Consider the following 23701-nt stretch of genomic DNA (forward strand, 5'->3'; position numbering starts at 1 on the left):
CGCCTTCTCCGGCTACTTTATGAGGTTAACTCTAATCTACTCTAATCTGTTCTTCTTAAATGGAGTTAAAGGGGACCAAAAGTCGCCATTCTACTGATGGTACACACTGACTTTTCAGAATGACACAGGTTATATTTACAGAGTTCAGTTATGTGGAAACTCACTGAGAAAGAGAGGGGGAGAGAAAAAGAATCTTGGCCAGGGAGAATAGTTAAATTTAATTGAGAAATCTTGGACATTTTCACAATCAAGAGAGCCTTTTCAGGGAGAGTGGTTAAATTTAATTGAGAAATCTTGGACATTTTCACAATCAAGAGAGCCTTTTCTGGCCAATTATCTGCTGAGAGTTCTTTAGCTTTCCCAAGGGTCTCTGTGACTGAACCACACACAGGCCTTTAGGTTGTGTTATAATTAGGATTTTGCATGCCTTGGGACAGTTCAGGATGGGTACAGCTTACCAGATAGAGAGCGCAACACTCACAGTGTTGCCTGCATATAAGGTTCCTCAACACTTCTCTCTCCTAAAGATGGGGGCAAACGGAAAGGGCTGTTTTAGTGGCACTCCTAGAGATGAAATAGTGTTGGTGACACACAAGGATATTAAAAATGACAACTAATTATATCACTTTGCCCAAATCATAGTTTCTGGGTCTTAATTTACTTATATTTTAAATGAGGGTATTATAGTTTATATACCAGGTCTGTCTTGGTTTGTTTGAACTGCCTGAGTGGCTTAAACAATAAACATTTATTTCTTATAGTTTTGAAGGTTGTGGGAAGTCCAAAGTCAAGGTGCTGGCTTACTCAGTCTGGGGAGGGCCCTCTTCACCCTGTTATTATCCCACAAGGCCTTTCTTTGGTGTACACACACACACACACACACACACACACACACATTTGCACACAGAAAACTCACATCTCTTTCCCTTTGTATAAGAGCATTGGTCACTCTCAGGAATTATAACTCTAATTACCTCCCAAAGATCCCACCTCCAAATACCATCATGTTACAGATTGGTGCTTCAACATATGAACTAGGGGAGACACATTCAGTCAATAAAGTGAACTCTTTCAGTTGCTCATTATGTGACTAGAAGATACAACCATCCTTTGGAAATTTACCATGAATAGGCTTGGAGCACTCAAGATTTGCAACTAGACAAATTTGTGCTTCAGTGTCAGAGCTGATATCATCATAACATTGGACAACTGGCTAAATCTCTCTAGGTCTCAGTTTTCTTAACAGGGAAACTATTCAATAATATATCTATTTGTAGAGTTACATCAAGATTACACAAGAAATGAAATTATTAGACTGGTGGTTTGGTAGTTAATATCAACATTTGTTTATATTTGACCATAAATTTTGCAAGTCTCTGTTAATTGTAACTTACCATTTGTCTATGGCCTTCCCTGGTACCTCATCTGGTAAAGACTCCACCTGCAATGCAGGAGACCCTGGTTCAATTCCTGGGGCAGGAAGATCCTCTGGAGAAGGGATAGGCTACCCACTCTAGTATTCTTGGGCTTCCCTGGTGGCTCAGACAGTAAAGAATCCGCCTGCAATGCGGGAGACCTGGGTTTGATCCCTGGGTTGGGAAGATGCCTGGAGGAAGGCATGGCAACCTACTTCAGTATTCTTGCCTGGAGAATCCCCATGGACAGAGGAGCCTGATGGGCTACAGTCTGTGGGATCACAGAGAGTCAGACATGACGGAGTGACTAAGACCAGCACAGTATAACATGTTTGTCTATATTGAAATAAACATAGACAAATAGTGTATATGTCTATGTGTGTACACAGATGCACACATTAGCCTGTGTACCTTGAGAGTCTTCCCATCATTTCTTGGTTAGTTAGCTCATTTTCTACTACCATATAAGAATTTCAACTAGCACATCACTTCCAAATTTGGGATATATTTTACTTTCATAACCACTGTCCCCTTATTTCAATGAACCCAGAAACTATTTAAACCTTTTCTGTTGATAAAGATTATTTCATAACAAAAATGTTCCTTTGTACATCAGTAAAGGGATGATCTAATTAAATGCTACTGGCAAGAAAATGATAAAAAAAAATGAAACCACACAACCAACCACACACACAGGGACAGCCCTACACACATATTCTCCTCAAGTCTCAAAACTCCAAGTTACCATGAATCACACCTTGTTGACATCTTTGCCATTAATAATGTAGCAAGGACAATAAAATATTTAATATTTACATTTTCTAGAAATTATCATTGCTTTTCACCTCAGAGTTAGTGACTCAGATGAAGTAAATCTAAGCTTGTTTTCCCTATGACCCAAAATGTCAAGATGACAAATTCATTTTAAAGCTTATCTAGAGATGTGAGTCAGAGAGTGGCTATGGATGATGTGAAGTGATCAGTTATGAAACAAGAGGGGACCCCCAATCATCAGGAGGATTCTCAACACATGAACTAAAATAAAATGAATCCTTACCTCTGGATTTCAATGACCATAGTAGTCAAATTTTCTCATGAACATTCATAAACACAAATGATATTTGCCACAGCTTCAAACAATGTAAAGGAGAAAGAGGGAACATGCACATTGCAAAGGACAGTCTAGGGGTGAGATAGGGTACCTCATATTTTGGTAAAATGAAAGCCTCCAGAGGGCGAGGAGCAATTCCAGACATTATGGAGAGTATGGGCTTCCCTGATAGCTCAGTTGGTAAAGAATCCACCTGCAAAGCAGGAGACCCCGGTTTGATTTCTGGGTTGGGAAGATCTGCTGGAGAAGGGATAGGCTACCCACTCCAGAGTTCTTGGGCTTCCTTTGTGGCTCAGCTGGTAAAGAATCTACCACCTGCAATGCAGGAAACCTGAGTTTGATCCCTGAATTGGGAAGATCCCCCGGAGAAGGGAAAGGCTACCCACTCCAGTATTCTGGCCTGGAGAATTCCAAGGACTGTATAGACCCTGGGGTCACAAAGAGTCGAACATAACTGAGCAACTTTCACTTTTCACTATGGAGAATAAAGCCAAGTCAAAACACCTCTCATAACTTAAATGCAATTAAGAAGGAGCACATGCAGGGGAAAACTTAAGAGGACTTGTCCTCATGAGAACTTCAAGTAGTTCTCCTTCTTTAAATTCAGTTCAGAATGTACTATAAAGACCTGTGGGATTTATTTCTGCTTGTTGGGTATATTTATGCATTTAGGAAAAGGCTACCAGGAATATATTCCCAGAAAATGATTTAAGCTCAAGTAAATGATCTGATTTCTGGTCTTTCAAAGGAAATCAACTAAAAAGACTAGGATCCTATGAAATGAGTGGATTTCCCTGGTGAAACCACCCCCCGCCCCCTCATTGCTGCCCTTATCCAGGATGAACCTCTTGCAGACTGGAATGGTCTTGTGATTATTGTGACTGAATGCCCCTCACTACCCTTGTGACTTAGCTGGTAAAGAATCCCCCTGCAATTTGGGAGACCTATGTTCCATCCCCGGGTTGGGAAGATTCCCTGGAGAAGGAAAAGGCTATCCATTCCAGTATTCTGGCCTAGAGAATTCCATGGACTATAGAGTCCATAGAATTCCATGGACTATACAGTCCATGTGACTATAGAGTCGCAAAGAGTCGGGCGCCACTGAACGACTTTCTCTGCACCACAAAGATTCACTATTGATTTTTAATTAATAATAATGTCTTGTATTTAGATAGTTACCACCCCAAGGAAGTCTGAGTGCTTTATAATTGATTAATTTCGATCTATCTTCATAGCATCTGGTGGAATATACAGATTAGGTATTCCAATCACATTTTAAGGAGGAAAAGCAGAATCAGAAAAGTTAAATTATTACCTGTGGAGATTTCACAAATCTAATATTAGAGTTATCAGTTAAAACCTGGTGGTCTTGACTTATAACTCTGACTGCTTCCCCAAAACATCTGGTCATTTGGGTCAACTCTGATTATTCCTTAGGAAAACAAGAATCAAACAACTGAATTGCTATGATTGACAAAAGTTTGCCTTTCTTCTTATTATTTTAGTGGTATATAATAATTGAGTTCAAGATATTTTTGTTTATTAGACTACACGCATTTTTTAGTGGCCTGTGTTAGTGTCTTTGGAATGCTTTAAGTCATGTGTGTTAGAAGTTTATCTCCTGATAAAGGATAGATGTCGTTCATAACACAGCAACTGAACAACAACAGAATGGGATAGATATACAACTTAAATTCTGATATTAGAGACGTATGATCTTTCAAAGATGAGGTATCTCCACCACCTACCAGCAGTGTCTTCAGTTCAGTTCAGTTCAGTTTAGTTGCTCAGTTGTGTCTGACTCTTTGCGACCCCATGAATTGCAGCATGCCAGGCCTCCCTATCCATTACCAACTCCCGGAGTTCACTAAAACTCACATCCATCAAGTCAGTGATGCCATCCAGCCATCTCATCCTCGGTTGTCCCCTTCTCCTCCTCCCCCAATCCCTCCGAGCATCAGAGTCTTTTCCAGTGAGTCAACTCTTCACATGAGGTGGTCAAAGTACTGGAGTTTCAGTACTTTCAGTTCATTCCAAAGAACACCCAGGGCTGATCTCCTTCAGTAAGGACTGGTTGGATCTCCTTGCAGCCCAAGGGACTCTCAAGAGTCTTCTCCAACACCACAGTTCAAAAGCATCAATTCTTTGGCACTCAGCTTTCTTCACAGTCCAACTCTCACATCCATACATGACTGCTGGAAAAACCATAGCCTTAACTAGACGGACCTTTGTTGGCAAAGTAATGTCTTTGCTTTCAAATATGCTATCTAGGTTGGTCATAACTTTTCTTCCAAAGAGTAAGCATCTTTTAATTTCGTGGCTGCAATCACCATCTGCAGTGATTTTGGAGCCCATAAAAGTAAAGTCTGACACTGTTTCCCCATCTATTTCCCATGAAGTGATGGGACCAGATGCCATGATCTTCGTTTTCTGAATGTTGAGTTTTAAGCCAACTTTTTCACTCTCCTCTTTCACTTTCATCAAGAGGCTTTTCAGTTCCTTTTCACTTTCTGCCATAAGGGTGGTATCATCTACATGTCTGAGATTGTTGATATTTCTCCCAGCAATCTTGACTCCAACTTGTGTTTCTTCCATCCCAGCATTTCTCATGATGTACTCTGCATAGAAGTTAAATAAGCAGGGTGACAATATACAGCCTTGACGTACTCCTTTTCCTGTCTGGAACCAGTCTGTTGTTCCATGTCCAGTTCTAACTGTTGCTTCCTGACCTGCATATAGGTTTCTCAAGAGGCAGGTCAGGTGGTCTGGTATTTCCCATCTCTTTCAGAATTTTCCACAGTTTATTGTGATCCACATAGTCAAAGGCTTTGGCATAGTCAATAAAGCAGAAATAGACGTCTTAGTTGACCAAAAAAACAAAAATCTCCTCAACAAAAACTTGTCCCAAACACTAACTCATTGTCTGCATGGGAGGTTATTATCATTCTTTCAATCACCCCTTCTTCTAGCCTTAAAAATGGGAGACTGATTTTTCCCCTTCTTGCATTTACAATTTCTGTCAGTTTTTCCTCTGACAAGTTTCTTTCTTTGTTTCTCTGTTTTCCTGCTGCTGACACTCTGCTCCTCACATAAATGTGGTAAACTCCTTATTTGTCCCCCTCCTTCTGTTGCCTGTTCCTCAACCCATCTTAGATCAATTTTGCTAACAAATTTCCCAGTATTTTTGAAATGATCAATTATTTGGGTACACAAAAGCATATAGAATAATACATTGAACATTCACATCTCCACCACCGAGCTTAAAAAAAACACGATACTAAAGATACAATAGAAAGCCCTCTTTGAAGCCTCTCTCCAATGTAATCCCCCTCTATCATGAATTTATTGGTCATTATTCCCATGCACATTTTAACATTTTTACCACATATGTATCTATATCCATAAAAAACGTTCAGTATTTCTTCACTCCAATCAATTATACTTCTAAAACTTTCATTTGATATATGGCTTTGAGATTTCCACTATTGCTTCAGATTTGTAGTGCCTGTGACTTTGTTCCCTTCTCTTTCATTGCTATGATCCTTTGGATCCACACACTACAGTTTATCCATTCTTCTCAGGATGGATATTGAGATTGTTTGTGATTTTTTTTGTAAATACACACAAATGTATAAAACATTTTTTACACACTTCCTTTTCCTTATTTATGACATGAGTTTTCTAGGACATGCACCCAAGATTCTAGATGCTGGGAGGTGGTAGGATCCTCTCATTTTCAAATTTTGGTTAGATGTGATTGTGTCAACTGACACATCCTCCTTACCTGCCATATTCCATTTTAAGAAAGACTTCTTTGGCCTCACCTCCAACTTTCAATGGAATTTCAGATTCCTCTAAGAGATACTCCTTCTTGCTTTTCTATCTGAAGGGATCTCTCCACCAGAGACTCCTTTTTGTGATGGGTCACAGATTCAAAAGCTTTTAGACTATGCGGTAAAATGTAAATGTGTGAAAAATGCAGGGTGTGCTGGGATCTTGGATGGATGCTAGAGATGGAGCCGTGTATCGGGGCACCACATTTACAGATGGCCAGTTTGCTGTCCCCGAGGTTCCTGTGTTATCTTGTTTATCTTGTTCTGAGTCTGTCTCAGAAATGTGTGGTCATCCGTTCACTGTATAGCATCAGGGAGCCTTCTGGAGCTTGGCTGCCTGGGTTTGAATCCCTGCTTCACTGCTGCCACCAGTGTGCTCTTGTAAAGTGGAGAACATGCTGATACTTGCTTCATAAGGGTGTGGTGAGAACTGAACGAAATGATATAAGTAAAGCTCTCAAAAGAAAGAAAGTGAAAATAAAAGTCATTCAGTTGTGTCCTACTCTTTGTGACCCCATGGACTCTGCAGTCCATGGAATTCTCCAGGTCAGAGTACTGGAGTGGGTAACCTTTCCCTTCTCCAGGGGATCTTCCCAATCCAGGGATCGAACCCAGGTCTCCTGCTTTGCAGGTGGATTCTTTACCAGCTGAGCCACAAAGGAAGCCCAAAAGCTCTCAAGTAGACGCTTAATAAATATTTGTTGAATTGGTGAGGGGAGGAAAAATAGCAGAAGGTTTGCTCATACCTCCTTCATATCATCGTTTTAGAAGCTGCGGAGATGGCAATGAGCTTGACATCTGTTTCACAAATCAAGTTGGCAACACAGACCAAGCCCCTAACACATTGCTTGGCTCACAGTGGGCACTCGGGAAATATATGCTGGTTGAATAAACGAACCTGAGAGTTTCCTAGTGTTAGTGTTGGTCTCTCAGTGGTGTCCGACTCTCTGCAACTCAGTGGACTCCATGTGGCCCACCAGGCTCCTCTGTCCATGGAATTCGCCAGCCAAGAATACTGGACTTGGGTTGCCATTCCCTTGTCCAGAGAATCTTCCTGACCCAGGGATCAAACCCAGGTCTCCTGCATTGCAGGCAGATTCTTTATTGTCTGAGCCACCAGGGAAGCCCAGATGGTTCTCCTAAGGCAGCATTTTATTAAATAAAATGCAGATTGAAAGCATTGTATTAAATACCTAAGCATACCCTGCGCCAAAATGAAGCAAGTCGTTTGTACCCAGGATGACCTTACTGTCTGCATGGCAGTAGATTCTTATTTTGGAACATTGACTACACCTGTGTAATACAGAGAGTAGCTTGCCATTAGACATAATATTTGAATAATCAGAATACCAATTTGTTTGATGATGCTGAATAACAGATAATTGACTATTTCCTTAATGTCTTACTTGGATACAAAATAACATTCTCACCTTTTGGATGATGACCTGTCTTTCCCTCCGCCCCCCTCAAATTTCAGGTCTCATTGTCCATGAAGGAGCTGCAGTTTACAGAGTGTTTAAGCGCTGGAGAGCTGTCAACTTACACTGGGATGTATTAAATTATGACAAAGCCACAGACATTGAAGAAAGTAGCCGGGGAGAGTCTTCCACAAGCAGGACTTTATGGTTGCCGTTGACGGCTCTGCGGAACAGGAACTTGGTCCACCCAACCCAGCTGACCTCCCCAAGGTTTCAGTGTGGCTACGTGTTATTACATCTGTTCAATCGAATGAGGGCCCATGAAGATTTGTCAGAAGATAACAGCTCGGGGGAGGTTGTGATGAGAGTGACTTCAGTGTGACAAAGCTGAGAAGGTGCGGTGTGGACCACCCTGCACATTTTGGAATGTAATTGCAATGAATGGCAAAACCATAGCACTTCTAAAAACACACATCTATGAACTTTTTAAAATTTATGCTTTTTATATGAACATTTGAATTGCAAATACATTTTTCTGAAAAAAGAGTCCTCCTGTTCTTTGCTTTCTAATTTATCACATCTTTTATAAGTTGGTACTTGAAATCATTATATGTATTATTTAACTCTACTTGGTTAAAAGAATGATAAAAGTTATACTTAAGGTCAAAACTATTTTTTCTTGCTTGTTTTAAATATATTTTTATCAAACGTTTTGCTCCATGTGTAATTTTTCAGGCATGCTACGAGTGGGGAAGCCTTTAGAATGCTGTGGGAAATTTCCAAAGGGCCCATCAAGGACAAAGCAAAACATCCTCTGTGATGCTCACACTGGTGCTCCTCATGCCTCCGGCTGGTTGTCAATCTAAGCGTGACTTTTTTGTGTGGGATCAATTAAATTGTCACCAGGAATGCAAGTCCTAGGAATTATGGCTTGTTTTCTAACTTCTGAAATAGTTCAGATAGCTTATAAAAAGATACAGATGATTGGAATAAAAATAGTCTTACAGACATACTTCAAAGATACTACAGGTTCCCTTCCAGACCTGCAATAAAGCTGATATCACAACAAAGCAAATCACTCGAATTTTTTGGTTTCCCGAGCATATAAAAATGTTTACACCGTACTGCAGTGTGTTAAGTGTCCAATAGCATTATTTCTTAAAAAAAAAAAAACCCAATGTACTTACTTTAAAAATCTAAATAGTGCTAGCCATCATCTGAGCCTTCAAGCTATAATAATAACATCAAAGATCACTGATCCAAGATCACCATAACAAGTATAATAATGGGAAATTTGAAATATTTCAAGAATCACCAAAATATGGCACAGATACATGAAATAAGAAAATGTTATTGGAAAAATGGTGCCAATGGACTTGCTCCACACAGAGTTGCCCTAAACTTTTGATTTGTAAAAAGCGCAATGTCCGTAAGGCACAAATTAAAAAAAAAATGAAGTGCAATAAAACAAGGTATGCCTGTCTTATAGTGCAGGTTACAGAGACAGGGCACCCCGCCTACTTATAACTCTAAAAGCTCACCAAAATGTTTCATCTTGACCATGTAATAATAACACTGCCTCATATTTCCTAACCCTCTCATAGACCAGCCGCAATTATTTCTGTTGATTATTAGTATCTTGATTTCTGTTGAGTACCATCTTAATTAGATTTTGTTTTTGAGAGAGCTTATATACCTGCTTAATCATTTAAACACTGATTCTGTTCCTTGGTTTAATGAAGTCCTGGGGAATATATTCTCCAGCATCGAGAAGTGGTTTTCTTTTACTAGATAAGTATTTTTTAAGAGAAGAGAGGAAAAGAAAAATTAATCTTTTGACTCCCCAGGAACAGGTGGCTAAGTAGATATACCTGGAAATTTTCCACCTTTTTCTCCTCCTCATGGAAGTAAATGGCACGTTTTAATGGGTAATGACTGAATAGACGAGGGGGCAGGCGGTCCTGCTTTCATTGGAAACGAGACGAACAGGTAGGTCTGAAGTAACTGATGGTGAGATTTTTAAAGCGCATGAAATCAAATGCTTTGCATTCTATTTTCTAAAAATAACCTTTGAATGATTCATAATAGAACAGTTAACATTTACAGGTAGCCTTGTGATTCATACAGAGCCACTTCTACTAAAAGTTGAAATAATTTCCCAGTTAATAAAAAGCTGCATCACAAATGAGTTAAAGGTGTGACCATTTGCAGAAATATGAAGAAAGAATCAGGAAATCATGAAAGAAGGAAAATTAAAACTACTCTTTCAGAACGGATCTAGAAAGTGAGAGGATCTAGGAAGTGGTGATTGTTTGAACCTGATGTAACAGGAGCACCATCCCAGGTGAGGCTCAGTCCTGTCTACCCGCTCTCTGCCCTCAGTCTTGCCACTTGGGGCAGAAAAGAAGACTGTTTATTTAATAGACAACAAAACCAGGGATGCAAATGTCCTGGCAAAGCGGCAATCCATGACTTGTGCCCATGAGCGTGGACACTTGCCCTAGACACTTTAATCACCAAGGCAGTCTTCAATGACCACATTTAATGCAGTGTGCTCTTGTTTAATTAAACACACATTTAATTTTGGGTGCTCTTGTTTACAGCATGGTGGTAAAAATACTGGATCAAGAGACTGCAAACACAAGTGAGACTATCACTGCTTCACCCCTTGTATTCATACCAACCTTTGTATTCATATCAACTTCCTCAAAAAATGAGGAGGAGAGGATGGGAGACTCTTTCTGTAACCCTGCATGGAATGCCCAAGGCTGAGGCACCTGGAGATGACAAGACTCAACAGGTCTGTCAACCTGAAAGGAAGATTCACCCCAGTCTCCCCTTCCCATGGCCTTGCCCTATGGACACCCATTTTGTCCATACCTTTATCTTCCCTCACCATCTTCACAGGCCCCAGCTCCTGACACACTCCCATACCCATATGTGACCCGAATCAATGCTGGAAAAGAATCTGGCAGAATTTCCATTCAACAAAATGTTTGGTCCCTGAAATGATTACGTAGAAACTCAAATTACTCTGGGTGGAAGGTAGTGTGGGTGCATTGAGAGAACTGAATTTTCTGTTTCAAAATGAATATTCTACAGATTTCCCTGGTGGTCCAAGCTTACACTGCAAGGGAACTAAGAGCCCACATGCCACGTGGGGTGGCCAATATATAAATAAATAAAAATTCTAATATGCTGTATCAGTTGTGAACTTTCATGATGTCTCAAATGGTAAAGAATCTGCCTGCATTGAAGGAGACCTGGGTTCAATCCCTGAGTCAGGAAGATCCCCTGGAGAAGGGAATGGCAACTCACTGCAGATATAAACAATTTTCAATTGTGAATGCTATAGTTCTAGCTAAGGCTGTCTTAAATTTCAAAACAATCCATGGTAGAAAAAACAGTTGGAAGTATTTAAAGAGTATTTTTCAATATATATAAATCTAGACCTGTATCCATTCTGTCTCTCTTCAACCAGTAATCTGCAATACAAACAATGATGGGGCACCTTCAGTGTGCCAGCTGGGAGCCGTGGCTGTGGAATGACCCAGGTTCTCAGGGAGACACACTGCATGATATGGGTCAGGTTCCAGGTGAGTGAAAGGCAGTGGCAGCCCACAGGAGCAGTCAGGTGTCTCTGGGGCAACTGAAGAAAGCATCACTGAGAAACTGGCAGGACCTGGGCATTGAGGCATGAGCAGAAGTTCGCAAATCAGGTAAGTGGAGAAGAACATTCCAGGAACAGCTTGGGGGTAAAACAGAGGTATGTCCCAGTAATGGTGAGAGAGCTCACATGAGGGAGTGTAGGGTACATCTGAAAAAGTGATACAACCTGTTGACTTAAAAAAAATAAAGCACAACCTGAGACTTTCGAGTTAAGCTTTTGGGGGGCAAAATGAGGACCGCAGCCCAGGAGATAGCACCCAGACAGCTCTGAGAGGCTCCTCTAAAGAGGTATGGGGCAAGAGACAGCATATATGTGATTTTGCTGAAGGGGGAATACATGCAATCAGGACTTCCCAGGTGGTGGCTCAGTGGTAAAGAATCCATCTGAAATGTGGGATATTCACAGACGATGTGGGTTCAGTCCCTGAGATGGGAAGATCCTCTGGAGGAGGAAATGGCAACCCACACCAGTATTCTTGCCTGGAAAATCCAATGGACTGAGGAGCCTGGTGGGCTACAGTCCACGGGGTTGCAAAGAGTCAGACATGACTGAGTATGCACTGCTGCTGCTGCTAAGTATACATGCAATCATGCACATTTGTGTGTGTGTGTGTGTGTGGAAATTTGTGCTGGTCTTGTGAGGCTTCTGCTAGTCATGAGAAAACAGTCAGCACTGTGAAGGGTGTCTGCTTTTCTCTATATGAGGAGATACAAGAACTGGGCTCATAGAGCTCATAGAATCAGCTCTTGAGATTATCTATCTGAAGACCCATCCTGCCAGTTTTCCTGGAGCACAGAGTGCCTCATTTCTGCTCTCCACCCTGAACTCCTTCAGGGGGTGTTGGAGGTCAGCAGCTGCAGCAGCACATGATTCAGTCCTTGTGGAGGCAGATGGCAAGCACCCAGGGCAAGCGCCAGTTTGTTGTTGGCAAACCCTATGGGATTTGATTAAGTAGCTGGGACTGAATCCCACAGGGACCAGTGAGAACATGGTGCTCAAGCATTAGGTGCTAAAAGCCGGCAAGGTCAACTTTGGGGGGAATAACTATCCTCTCTTGACCCTGTAACTATGGGTCACACTCCCAGTTCTCAAGATCAGGGGCAAAATGTAATGAATTATGACCCTGTCCTCAAGAGAGTCTGGAGACATCCTACAGCAGGCAGCAGGCAGCCACTGTTGCTATACGCTAGCTACCATAGAAAACTGGAGCATCAAACGGATTTTCCTCCTCTCTCCCAGAAGACAGAAAAACCTTAATTCTGAAGCAAAGAGCATGCTGAAGCTCTTGTGAAATAGAATATAGTTTCTTTATTATTGACAATTTAGTTCAGTTCCTTCACTCAGTCGTGTTTGGCTCTTTGCAACCCCATGGACTGCAGCACACCAGGCTTCCCTGTCCATCACCAACTCCCAGAGCTTGTTCAAACTCATGTCCGTAGAGTTGGTGATGCCACCCTACCATCTCCTTCTCTGTCATCTCCTTCTTCTGCTGCCTTCAATCTTTCCCGGCATCAGGGTCTTTTCTAAGGAGTCAGTTCCTTGCATCAGATGGCCAAAGCATTGGAGCTTCAGCTTCAGCATCAGTCCTTCCAATGAATATTCAGGACTGATTTCCCTTAGGATGGACTGGTTGGATCTCCTTGCAGTCTAAGGGACTCTCAAGAGTCTTATCCAACACCACAGTACAAAAGCATCAATTCTTCGGGACTCAGCTTTCTTCATGGTCCAACTCACATCCATACAAGGCTACTGGAAAAACCATAGCTTTGACTAGATGGACCTTTGTAAGCAAAGTAATGTCTCTGCTTTTTAATATGCTGTCTAGGTTGGTCATAGCTTTTCTTCCAAGGAGCAAGCATCTTTTAATTTCATGGCTGCAATCACCATCTGCAGTGATTTTGGAGCCCAAGAAAATAAAGTCTGTCACTGTTTCCATTGTTTCCCCATCTATTTACCATAAAGTGATGGGACTGGATTTTCATTTTTTGAATGTTGAATTTTAATCCAGCTTTTTCACTCTCCTCTTTCACTTTGATCAATAGGCTGTTTAGCTCCTCTTCTCTTTCTGCCATATGGGTGATGTCATCTGCTATCTGAGTTATTGATGTTTCTCCCAGCAATCTTGATTCCAGCTTGTGCTTCATCCAGCCCGGCATTTCACATGATATTCACTGCATAAAAATTAAATAAGCAGGGTGACAATATACAGCCTTGAAGTACTCCTTTCCCAAGTTGGATCCAGTCCATTGTTCCATGTCCAGTTCTAACTGTTTCTTATTGACCTTCTCAGGAGGCAGTTCAGGTGATCTGGTATTCCCACCTCTTGAGGAAACTTTCACAGTTTGTTGTGATCCACACAGTCTAAGGCTTTAACATAGTCACTGAAGAAGAAGTAGATGTTTTTCTGGAATTCTCTTGCTTTTTCTATGATCCAGCATAATGTTGGCCATTTGATCTCTGGTTCCTCTGACTTTTCTAAATCCAATTTGAGCATCTGGAAGTTCTTGCTTTACTTACTGTTGAAGCCTAGCTTGGAGAATTTTGAGCAGTACTTATTGACAGTACTTCTAAACATTTCCCAGAGTAAATAAATTTTATCATCTGTCTTTTCTTAAATATCATTAAAAATGTTTTAATTCTATATGTTAAAATTATACCAAAATAAAGCAAGCTCTCACTGTCGGCTTCTGTTTCAGTCTAGGACTGCTATTCTTCTTCTCTTTTTGATTTTTCCCTCATAACTAAGCAACACTTACATACTGTATTATTATTTTTGATTCCCAGTCCTTCTTTATCTGTGGAGTTAAATCACAAAATTAATTTCTCTTTGCTTATCCAGAGTTTGATTCCTTATCATCTAGCAGTTTATCTTCAATTTAAACACTGGACATGTCTTACCCATATTTTCCTTTAAAGCTTACTTTTTTTAGTTAAAAATTTTAATGATAGTTGATTGCAAATACCAGATATTCTAACATTTTCTTTCCAAGATCATCCTTTATCAGACTTCAGTGGTGAAAATTTGATTTTTATTTTTAATATATATGCTCATATAATGATGTAACACATACAGTATAAATTTACGTTCAGTATATTTAGAAATAATTGGTTAAAGATCTTAGGAAGATACTTTAGGCTGTTAGTTTAGTTACGGTTTATCAGTTCAGAAAAAAATGTTCCCATCGTGTTTGTGTGATACAGAATCGCAACAGGTGCCATATTTTATAACAAAGCTCAAAGCTCAGGCCTCTGTGGAATCTACACAATAATTCACTATCTTCATAAAGATGCTATTTTATACACAGTGAATTTGTTTAGCCAATTAGTCAAGACTAATATACAAAGTTATTTTAAGAAATATTCCCTTAGGATCCAGTGGGGGAATGAAAACAATGTATGATTTCCTGTAAAATTTTTTAAATTTTCTTTTTTGGTCACATCATGCAACATACAGGATCCCAGTTTCATGACCAGGTATCAAATTCATGCCCCCTGTAGCAGGAAGGCAGAGCTTTGTCCACTGGACTGCCAAGGGTGTCCCACATCTGTAAAATTTTGATGGTGTATTAAAATAAAAAACCTTACTCCAAAGCATTTCACATTGATTTTCCAAAACAGGTTAGCAGTCTCTTAATTTTCGTGAAGATTTCTTGTATTTTTGAGAAGTTTTTCAGGGCTTTAAGGGGAAATCATCATAGTGTCCCAAGGAGAAAAAAGAGATTTGCTGTCAGATGCACAGACAATGGAATCTAATATATATAAGCGAATAATGGTAACCTGGGCATTTTAAATTCTGCTGTATGGAGCCAGAAAGCAGGAACATTCATCCTAGCTGCTGGACCACAGAAGGACCTCACCCATAGGCGAGAGGAGCCAGGAGAGAAACACCTTCTGACAATGCCACCTTTAGCTCCTTATCACAGCTCTAAGGGGAATACTTATTGCCTAGAGGCTACTATGGCAACAAGGACAATGTGGAAGGATGCTGGAGATTCTCTGTGGGACATTCTTCCCATAACAGTCTTGGTAATGTCAGGAATTAAGAAGGAACCAAGGCATTGATTCAGAGACTAGGAGAAGAAGAAACAGTGCCACCCAACTTATGCTGCTCACAGTGTGATTGGCTGGGTTAGCTGCAGCTCTCAGGATGCTACTTCTGTAAATTCCCTCTCTTATTCATCAATCTTGCCTTAGGCGGATGAGGTGGAGCCATCCTTTGATGTGACATGCATGAATGAGCTCAGTCATGTCACACTCTTTGTGACCCCATGGACTGTGGCCCAGTGGGCTCCTCTGTCCATGGGATTTTCCAGGCCAGAACCCTGGAGTGAGCTGCCATTTCCTTCTCCAGGAGATCTTCCCGACCCACGTATGGAACCTGAGTCTCCTGCCTCTCCTTCATTGGCAAGCGGATTCTTTACCACTGAGCCACATGGGAAGCCCCTGTAGCCTGTTAGGCCATGGTTAAAAGCACTGTGACTAGGCACACAGCAGGCTGCTCCTGGTGGTGACTATGAAGAACCAGCTTTCCTGATGAGCTGGACACACCCCCTTCCTTAGAGAAGTCAAGAAGAGATCAGGTGAAGCAGCAAAAATGAAAGGACAGGAAAACGTGGGGCATGGTGGTAACAAGCCCAAGGGACTGCCCATGAGGTGACACCGAGGGAAGGCTACCTGGGGATGGACACGAGACAGCCTGATTGCAAGAAGTTCGTGGTCTTGGGGAGGATGAGGTCAAATATATTGGCAAATCAATTACAGTAAGTTCCCTACACATGAACGAGTTCCGTTCCAGAGCGTATTCGTAAGTCCAATTTTGTTTGTAAGTCCAACAAAGTTAGCCTAGTTACCCAGCTAACACAATCAGCTATATAGCACTGTGCTATAGTATTTTTGTAACACTTTTCACACAAATAACACATAAAGAGCAAACAAACACAAAAATTAACATTTTTACTCTTACAGTATAGTACCTTGACAAATGAAATAATACAGTACAACAGCTGGCACACAGGGGCTGGCATGAAGTGAACAGGCAAGAAGAGCTACTGGCTGAAGGAGGTGGAGGAAATGGGAGATGGTAGCACTGAAGGATTGTCAGCAATAGGAGATGAGGGCAAATGGCAATTCCACTCATGCTTGACATTGACAGAATGCATGTTCGCATCTTTGAAAGTTTGCAACTTGAAGGTTCCTATGTAGGGGACTTACTGTAGGTGGCTTAAGGGTTGCGATGTCAGAAACAAGAATTTAAGAAAGGAGTGCATAAGAAGGACTAAGGAGTCAGATGGAAGGCTCAGGGAAGGTTTCCTAAAGAAGGTAACCTCGAAACTGAGAACCTGAAGAATCAGGAGGCAGTGAGAGAGAGTTCAGGAGAAGCCAGAGTATCTGGAGAGGAGGAGGTGGCAGAAGGAGCCAATGTTCTGTTGTGGATTAGCTGAGTGTGTGTGTCTGTAAGACAGCAGTGTGGAGACATCTAAGAGGCATTCGGATGTGTGAGTCCAGAGCTCAAGAGCAAGGTCTCTGCTGGAAGTAGTTGTGTGTGCGTGTGTGTGTGTGTGTGTGTGTGTGTGAGAGAGAGAGAGAGAGAGAGAGAGAGAGAGTGATCAGCATACAGTGGAGCAGGAAGGGGACAAGAGAAAGGGGCAGCCAGAATGGGGAGAATAACCAAGGAAGATGAAAGTTTAGAAGTCAAAGGGAAAACCTGCTTCAAAAGGGGAAAAGAGGTCAAGAGTTCGGACATGCCAAGTTGCTTCAGTCGTGTCCAACTCTTTGCTGACCCCATGGACTGTAGTCTGCCGTGCTCCTCTGTCCATAGCATTTCCCAGGGAAGAATACTGGAGTGGGTTGTCATGCCCTTCTCTAGGGGATCTTCCCAACCCAGGGATCAAATCTACGTCTCTTATGTCTCCTGCATCTGCAGGCATGTTCTTTACCACTAGCGCTACCTGGGAAGCCCTCAAGAGTATTCATTGTAACTAAAAAGTTAGGTGGAGACTACAAAGCATCAGTGATATTTAGCAAGGGGGCCTTGATAATCTCGACAGAAGTGGTTTCTGTAAAGCTGGTGGTGGGGAAGAATTTGTGATCCAATTATGAATGGCAACGAAAACTACATGACAGCTGTGTTCTCAGAACAGAGTTTTCTTTCTCCCTTAAAAAAGGTTTTCTTTCTCTCCTTCATTCCAGGAAGCAAGCAAAAATGGAAATAAGCTGACATGGGATAGGGTACAACTGAGAGGCTGAAATTGTAAATAAATGAGGGAAGGGACCTCTCTCTGGTGGTCCTGTGTTTCGGACTCTGCTCTTACAATTCAGAAGACGCCTGTTGGATCCCTGGTAGGGGAACTAAGATCCCACATGCATTTCGGTGCACCCAAATAATAATTAATTAATTAAGTGAGGGAAGGAGATGATCCTTACAAGCTCCCTGAGGAGGGTGTGGGGCGGGCAAGGATCTGGAGCTCAGATGTGTGTGTGTGTGTGTGTGTGTGTGTGTGTGTGTGTGTGTGTGCATGCTAAGTCACTTCAGTTTTGTCAGACTCTGCAACACTATGAACTGTAGCCAGGTTTCTCTGGAGCTTGTAAACAGTATTCAAAGTATTCAAACTTTGACCTCAACTGGAGGGGAAGGAGGAAAGGGAAGCAAGAGGTGAGGATGAGTCTGTAGTTTTGGGGGAAGAAAATTAAGGTGCCTCTGCCTAGAGGAACCTGTCTTCTTGAAATAGGAGCTGAGGCATCTCCGACTCTATCCAAACCAGAACTGCTGATCTTGCTTTGAACACCTGCTCCCCTGCGATCATCATAGATGAATATTCCACTCTTTCAGTTAACTGCTCAGGCCAAAAGTCTTGGTGTCACCCCTGAATCCTCTTGTGTCCCACAGTAAGGCCACTAGTGAATTCTGTCAATTCTGTAACATTTTTCCTGAGTCTGATGGCTGGTCATTCCCTCCCTTTCTGGTCTAAACCACCATCATCACTCATGGGGACCATTGTCACAGCTCCCTTAGCCAGAGATACTGGGGTGAATGCTTTTTCCCACCCAATGCATGTCCATATGGACCCCAAGAATGTGACCTTATTTGGAAATACATTTTTACATTTATAACTAGTTAAGATAAGGTGATAACAGATCTCTAAATCCAACAGTTGCATCCTCATATGAAGGCCACGAGAAAACATATAGAGACACAGACAGCCGAGGAGGATGCCGTGTGATGATGATGGAGGCAGAGACTTGATGGTGCAACTGCAAACCAGGGACTGTTGGCAGCCACTGGGAGCCGGGAGGAGGTGAAGGAGAATGCACGTCTAGAGCCTTCAGAGACCAGCCCTCCGAACACCTTGATTTTGAACTTCTGACCACTAGAGCTGTGAGAGAATAAATTTTTGGTTTTTGGCATCCAATCCCACCACTTCACGGCAGATAGGTGGGGAAAAAATGGAAACACAGGTAGACTTTATTTTCTTGGGCTCCAAAATCACTGCAGACTAGAACTGCAGCCATGAAATTAAAAAATGCTCACTCCTTGGAAGAAAAGTTTTACAAACCTAGGCCTCATTTTAGAAAGCAGCCAACAAAGGTCTCTATAGTCAAAGCTGTTGTTTTCCCAGTAGTCACGTACAGATGTGAGAGTAGGACCATAAATAAGGCTGAACACTGAAGAACTGATGCTTTTCAAACCGTGGTACTGGAGAAGACTCTTGAGAGTCCCTTGGACAGCAAGGAGATCAAACCAGTCAATCCTAAAGGAAATCAACCCTGAATATTTATTGGAAGGGCTGATTTCATTGAATATTCATTGGACTGATGCTGAAGCTGAAGCTCCAGTACTTTGGCCACCTGATGCGAAGAGCCGACTCATTAGAAAAGACCCTGATGCTGGAAAGATTGAAGGCAGGAGAAGGGTACGACAGAGGATGAGATGGTTGGATGGCATCACCAACTCAATGGACATAAGTTTGAGTAAGCTCCAGGAGTTGATGAAGGACAAGGAAGCCTGGTGTACTACAGTCCATTGGGTCGCAAAGAGCTGGACATGCACAGAACTGAGTGACTGAACAATAGAATTTTGGTTGCTTTGCCCCAAGAAACTAGTCTTCTCTTTTTGTCCCCCCACTGTCCCAGCTCAATGGAGCAGCAGAGTCCTCGTTTCCAAATGTAAATCAGGTCGTGTCTCCCTCTACACAAAGGCCCTCTTAGGAGGTCCCTTCCCTCTGAACATGAAATCAATGTCCTCATTCTCACAGGTGTCATGTGGTCTAACTCTAGTTGCCCCCCTGATGTCAGCTCCTCTTACCCTTCTCACAGCTCAGTCTGGCTTGAGCTGGTTTCCAAGCACATAAGGCATATTCCTGCTTCAGAACTTTAGCACCTGCTTTTCCTTCTGCCCAGAATACTCTTGCCCTCCAGTCTTCACAGCACCACTTCAGTTTCTTCTTGTCAGGAGGTCCTTCTGGACCTCTTAAAAATGGCACCCTCCTCCCGGTTCCCTTACTCCACTTTGTTTCCCTGGCAAAACACTTCCTCACCCAACACAGTGTATGCCTACTTATTAAGTACTCTCTGCATCCACACAGTACAAGCTCCATGTAATCTGGGGCCGTGTCTGCTCATTGCTGCTTTCCCGATGCCTAGGAGACTGGCTGGCCCAGAGTGGGTCCTCAACAATTATATTTTGAGAAAAATCACTAAATGAATCTGCTAAGAATAAAAAGGGAGAGGCTGGAATCAGAGGAGATTGTTGAAAGTACTTAAAATGGGTGAAAAATGGAGAAGAAAGGGGCCTGAGAAAGAGACGGACTGCTGGAATATTGAGGGGACCGCTGATAGCAGATACTGTGAGTTCAGTCAACCCGGTGAGAGCCACACCTGGGTTTAAGCACAAAGAGGGTTCAGTTGTGCCAAAGAGGCTCTGCTCACCACTAAGTCCCTTATTAATTGGCTAGCCTTAAAGAGAAACTGGATGAAAGCATATGGTAACTCTCTGTACTATCTACAGTTTTTCTATATATCTAAAATTGATGTAAAGTAAAATGTTAAGTAAATACACTGGCCTGTTTCTGTTAAAAAAAAAAAAGAAGAAAGAAATCATGTGACAATTTTTAAAGCAAAATAAAGCATGGTCATTGACCTGCTAGGAGATTGCACTGCATGGTCTAGTCAGATTAGATAACCTCTAAGATCTCATTTGGAGAAGGCAATGGCACCCCACTCCAGTACTCTTGCCTGGAAAATCCCATGGACAGAGGAGCCTGGTAGGCTGTAGTCCATGGGGTCATGAAATGTCAGACACGACTGAGTGACTTCACTTTCACTTTCACTTTCCTGCATTGGAGAAGGAAATGGCAACCCACTCCAATGTTCTTGCCTGGAGAATCCCAGGGATGGCAGGGCCTGGTGGGCTGCCGTCTATGGGGTCGCACAGAGTTGGACACAACTGAAGTGACTTAGCAAGATCTCATTAACCATAACACTTGGCAATTTTTTTCTTTTCTTTCTTCCTCTCCTTCTCCTCCTTCTGTTCCTTCTCCACCTCTTCCTTTTTCATCATTCTTCAGCAGCACCACCACTATCAAAATCCATAATTTATTTCCTTTTTTGAGAAAAGAGAGCTCTTTCTGACTGTCACCATTTCAAAAAAGAAAAAAAAAAAAGGAGTATGCTTTATATTAAGCCTAGAAGAAGAAAAAAAAAATGTACTCTTTCCTGAATAGATCATCTTTCCAAAAGTTACTCTGCCAGCTAGGATCTCTGGAAAAGTCCCACAAATATCTTAAGGGCCTTTGTGCTTGAAGCAAAATCTCCTGAAAGGAAGCAGTCATAAGTGTTCTGGGAACACATAAGCTAGGTTGTTTACAAGTCCCTGATTGGATGGATTGGGCTAGGATTAATCTTATCACTGCATATAGAGTTGGCCTAATGGCTATTGAAATGAAAAAATCAATTTTTCATTATATCAGCTTCCTAGAGACTCTTCTGTGAGCTTCAAAAATTATCTATGCAACTGATGTTTAAATGCCCTGTGTAGAATATTGGTGATAAATTGTTGTTGTTTAGTCACTGAGTCATGTCCATCTCATCCTCTTTTGTCCCCTTCTCCTCCTGCCCTCAGTCTTTACCAGCATCAGGATCTCAGCCTGGGCACTTCTCAGAAGATGAGGAGGAGGTCATTGAGAAATGTGACAGTGAAACAGACGAATGATGAGCTCTGGTGTTAGTTTCCTGTTGCTGCTGTAACAAATTACCACTTCCCACCAATGGCTTAAAGCAACACATCTTTATTATCATATATTTCTGGAGGTCACAAGTCCAAAGTGGATCTTCAGGAGCTGAAATCAACAGGGTTCCTTCTGGAGGCTCAAGGGAAGAATTGCTTCCTTCTCTTTTCTGGCTTCCAGAGGCCGCCCACTTTCCTTGACTTGTGGTCCCTTCCTCCATCAGCAAAGTGCATCACTACCACATCTCTTCTCTTACTTTAACTGTCCTGTGTCCCTTATAGGGGCTTCTTATAAGGGCTCTTGTGATTACACTTGGTCCCCCCAGATAATCTAGAATGAGTATTATTATAATTATATATTATTAACAATTATCCCCATCTCAAGATACTTAATTTTAATTAAGGATTAAATTAAATTATCTTCCAAGTCTTTTTAGGACAAATTTGCCTGGTGTGCCTACAGCAAGAGTAATCTTCAGTTTGTGCTCACCTGCAAGTTTATTATTCTCAGTGTCTAAACTTTTGCTAAGTAAGGCTGCCTCTTCTAAGTTTGGGTCCCAGTTGGGCACAGGTACTGCTGGAAGCAGATGTTTCCAGAGATACCTTCATCATATTCATGTCATCAAATTATTTGCAGTAAAACCTTTAAAGCATGCAGAGTCTAGGTCACCAGATAGCCAAACAAGAGAGGGGGTGAAAAGGGAGAGCACTGTTCTGCTCTTACCTCCAGGACCCAGAGCAGCTGCTCTACCAAGCAGGCAAAGTCTTAAAAGTGCAGGTTTTGGCCTTCCTACTCAAGTTGCAAATTGCATACGTGCTCAGGCTCCAGGAAGAGCCATCACAGAACAATCTGCTTCAGTTTCTTCATAATCCCTTAATGGCTTAGATCTCCCTTCACGCAGGGACTGCCTCTTGAATTAAGAAACCTATTGGAATTCACGCATAATGCAATGCAATCAGATAGACCTGCAAGCAGAATCATGTCACTCTCCAAATTTCCCTTGCGTTAGTTTTTGTTTATTTGTTACGCTTATTTAAATTTAGAATTTTTAAAAACAATTTTACTTGGCAAATCATGGATGAGGATGGTTATTAGAAGGCACAGCGTTAGAATAAAAATCAATTGATTACTTCTTTGAATGTAATTTTCCACTATGATAATTGAATATTATGACCTGTTCAAAGAGACTGTATGATTTAAGAAAAGCAACTGACATTAATGAGTCTTCACTCTGTGCTAGGCAGTGTTTTCTTGTTGTTCAGTTGCTCAGTTTTGTCTCATTCTTTGTGACCCCATAGACTGCAGCACCCCAGGCTTCCCTGTCCTTCACTATCTCCTGGAATTTGCTCAAACTCATGTCCTTCGAGATGATGGTGTCATCCAACAATGTCATCCTTGGACACCATGTCTCCCCCTTCTGCTCTTGTCCTCAATCTTTCGCAGCATCAGGGTCTTTTCCAGTGAGTCAGCTCTTTGATCAGATGGCCAAAGTATTGGAGCTTCAGCTTCAGCATCAGTCCAGTGAACAGTCAATGAACTCAGCCCTTCCAAAAAATATTCATGGTTGATTTCCTTTTGGATTAACTAGTTTGATCCTCTTGCTGTCCAGTGTTTGGAAAGGTTATAATTTCTATTTTATGGATGAAGGAAGTCTGGCCTAAGAGGTGAATGAAACATGGACGACTACTGGGTGGTGAGTGGTGAAACTGAGTACAGACTCACGGAGCCTCAACGATATTCCACCTACCATCTAGTTATTTTAGTATCCCATAAAGGTAAAGCTCGCAGGACTTCCCTGGTGGTCTAGGGGTTAAGACTCCACCTTCCAGTGCAGGGGGTACAGGTTTGATCCTTGGTCAGAGAACTAAGATCCCACACGCCACAAGATGCAGCCAAAAATTGGAAATGAATAAAGCTCTCGAAATAAAATGTTTTAAAATTTCCCAAAATATCCAGATAAGGGATTTTAAATTTTCTGTTAAGTGAAGCTATTAAGATTCTGCTTAATGCCCTTTATAGACTTCCCCAACT

The 23701-nt window shown here is 41.8% G+C and overlaps 1 protein-coding gene across 1 annotated transcript in view; it reads left to right on the forward strand.

Annotated features, from left to right (window-relative positions):
• The window catches only part of MARCHF11 (membrane associated ring-CH-type finger 11), a 115687-nt gene extending 107437 nt beyond the window's left edge, over nucleotides 1-8250 (forward strand). Inside the window, exon 4 of the mRNA XM_069556128.1 lies at nucleotides 7837-8250. Coding sequence (XP_069412229.1) covers nucleotides 7837-8159 — 323 coding nt within the window. The 3' untranslated portion in view covers nucleotides 8160-8250. The remainder of the gene's footprint in view (nucleotides 1-7836) is intronic.
• Nucleotides 8251-23701: the final 15451 nt, after the last annotated feature.

The sequence above is a fragment of the Ovis canadensis genome, chromosome 16 (genome assembly GCF_042477335.2).
Source record: "Ovis canadensis isolate MfBH-ARS-UI-01 breed Bighorn chromosome 16, ARS-UI_OviCan_v2, whole genome shotgun sequence".
Taxonomy (NCBI): domain Eukaryota; kingdom Metazoa; phylum Chordata; class Mammalia; order Artiodactyla; family Bovidae; genus Ovis; species Ovis canadensis.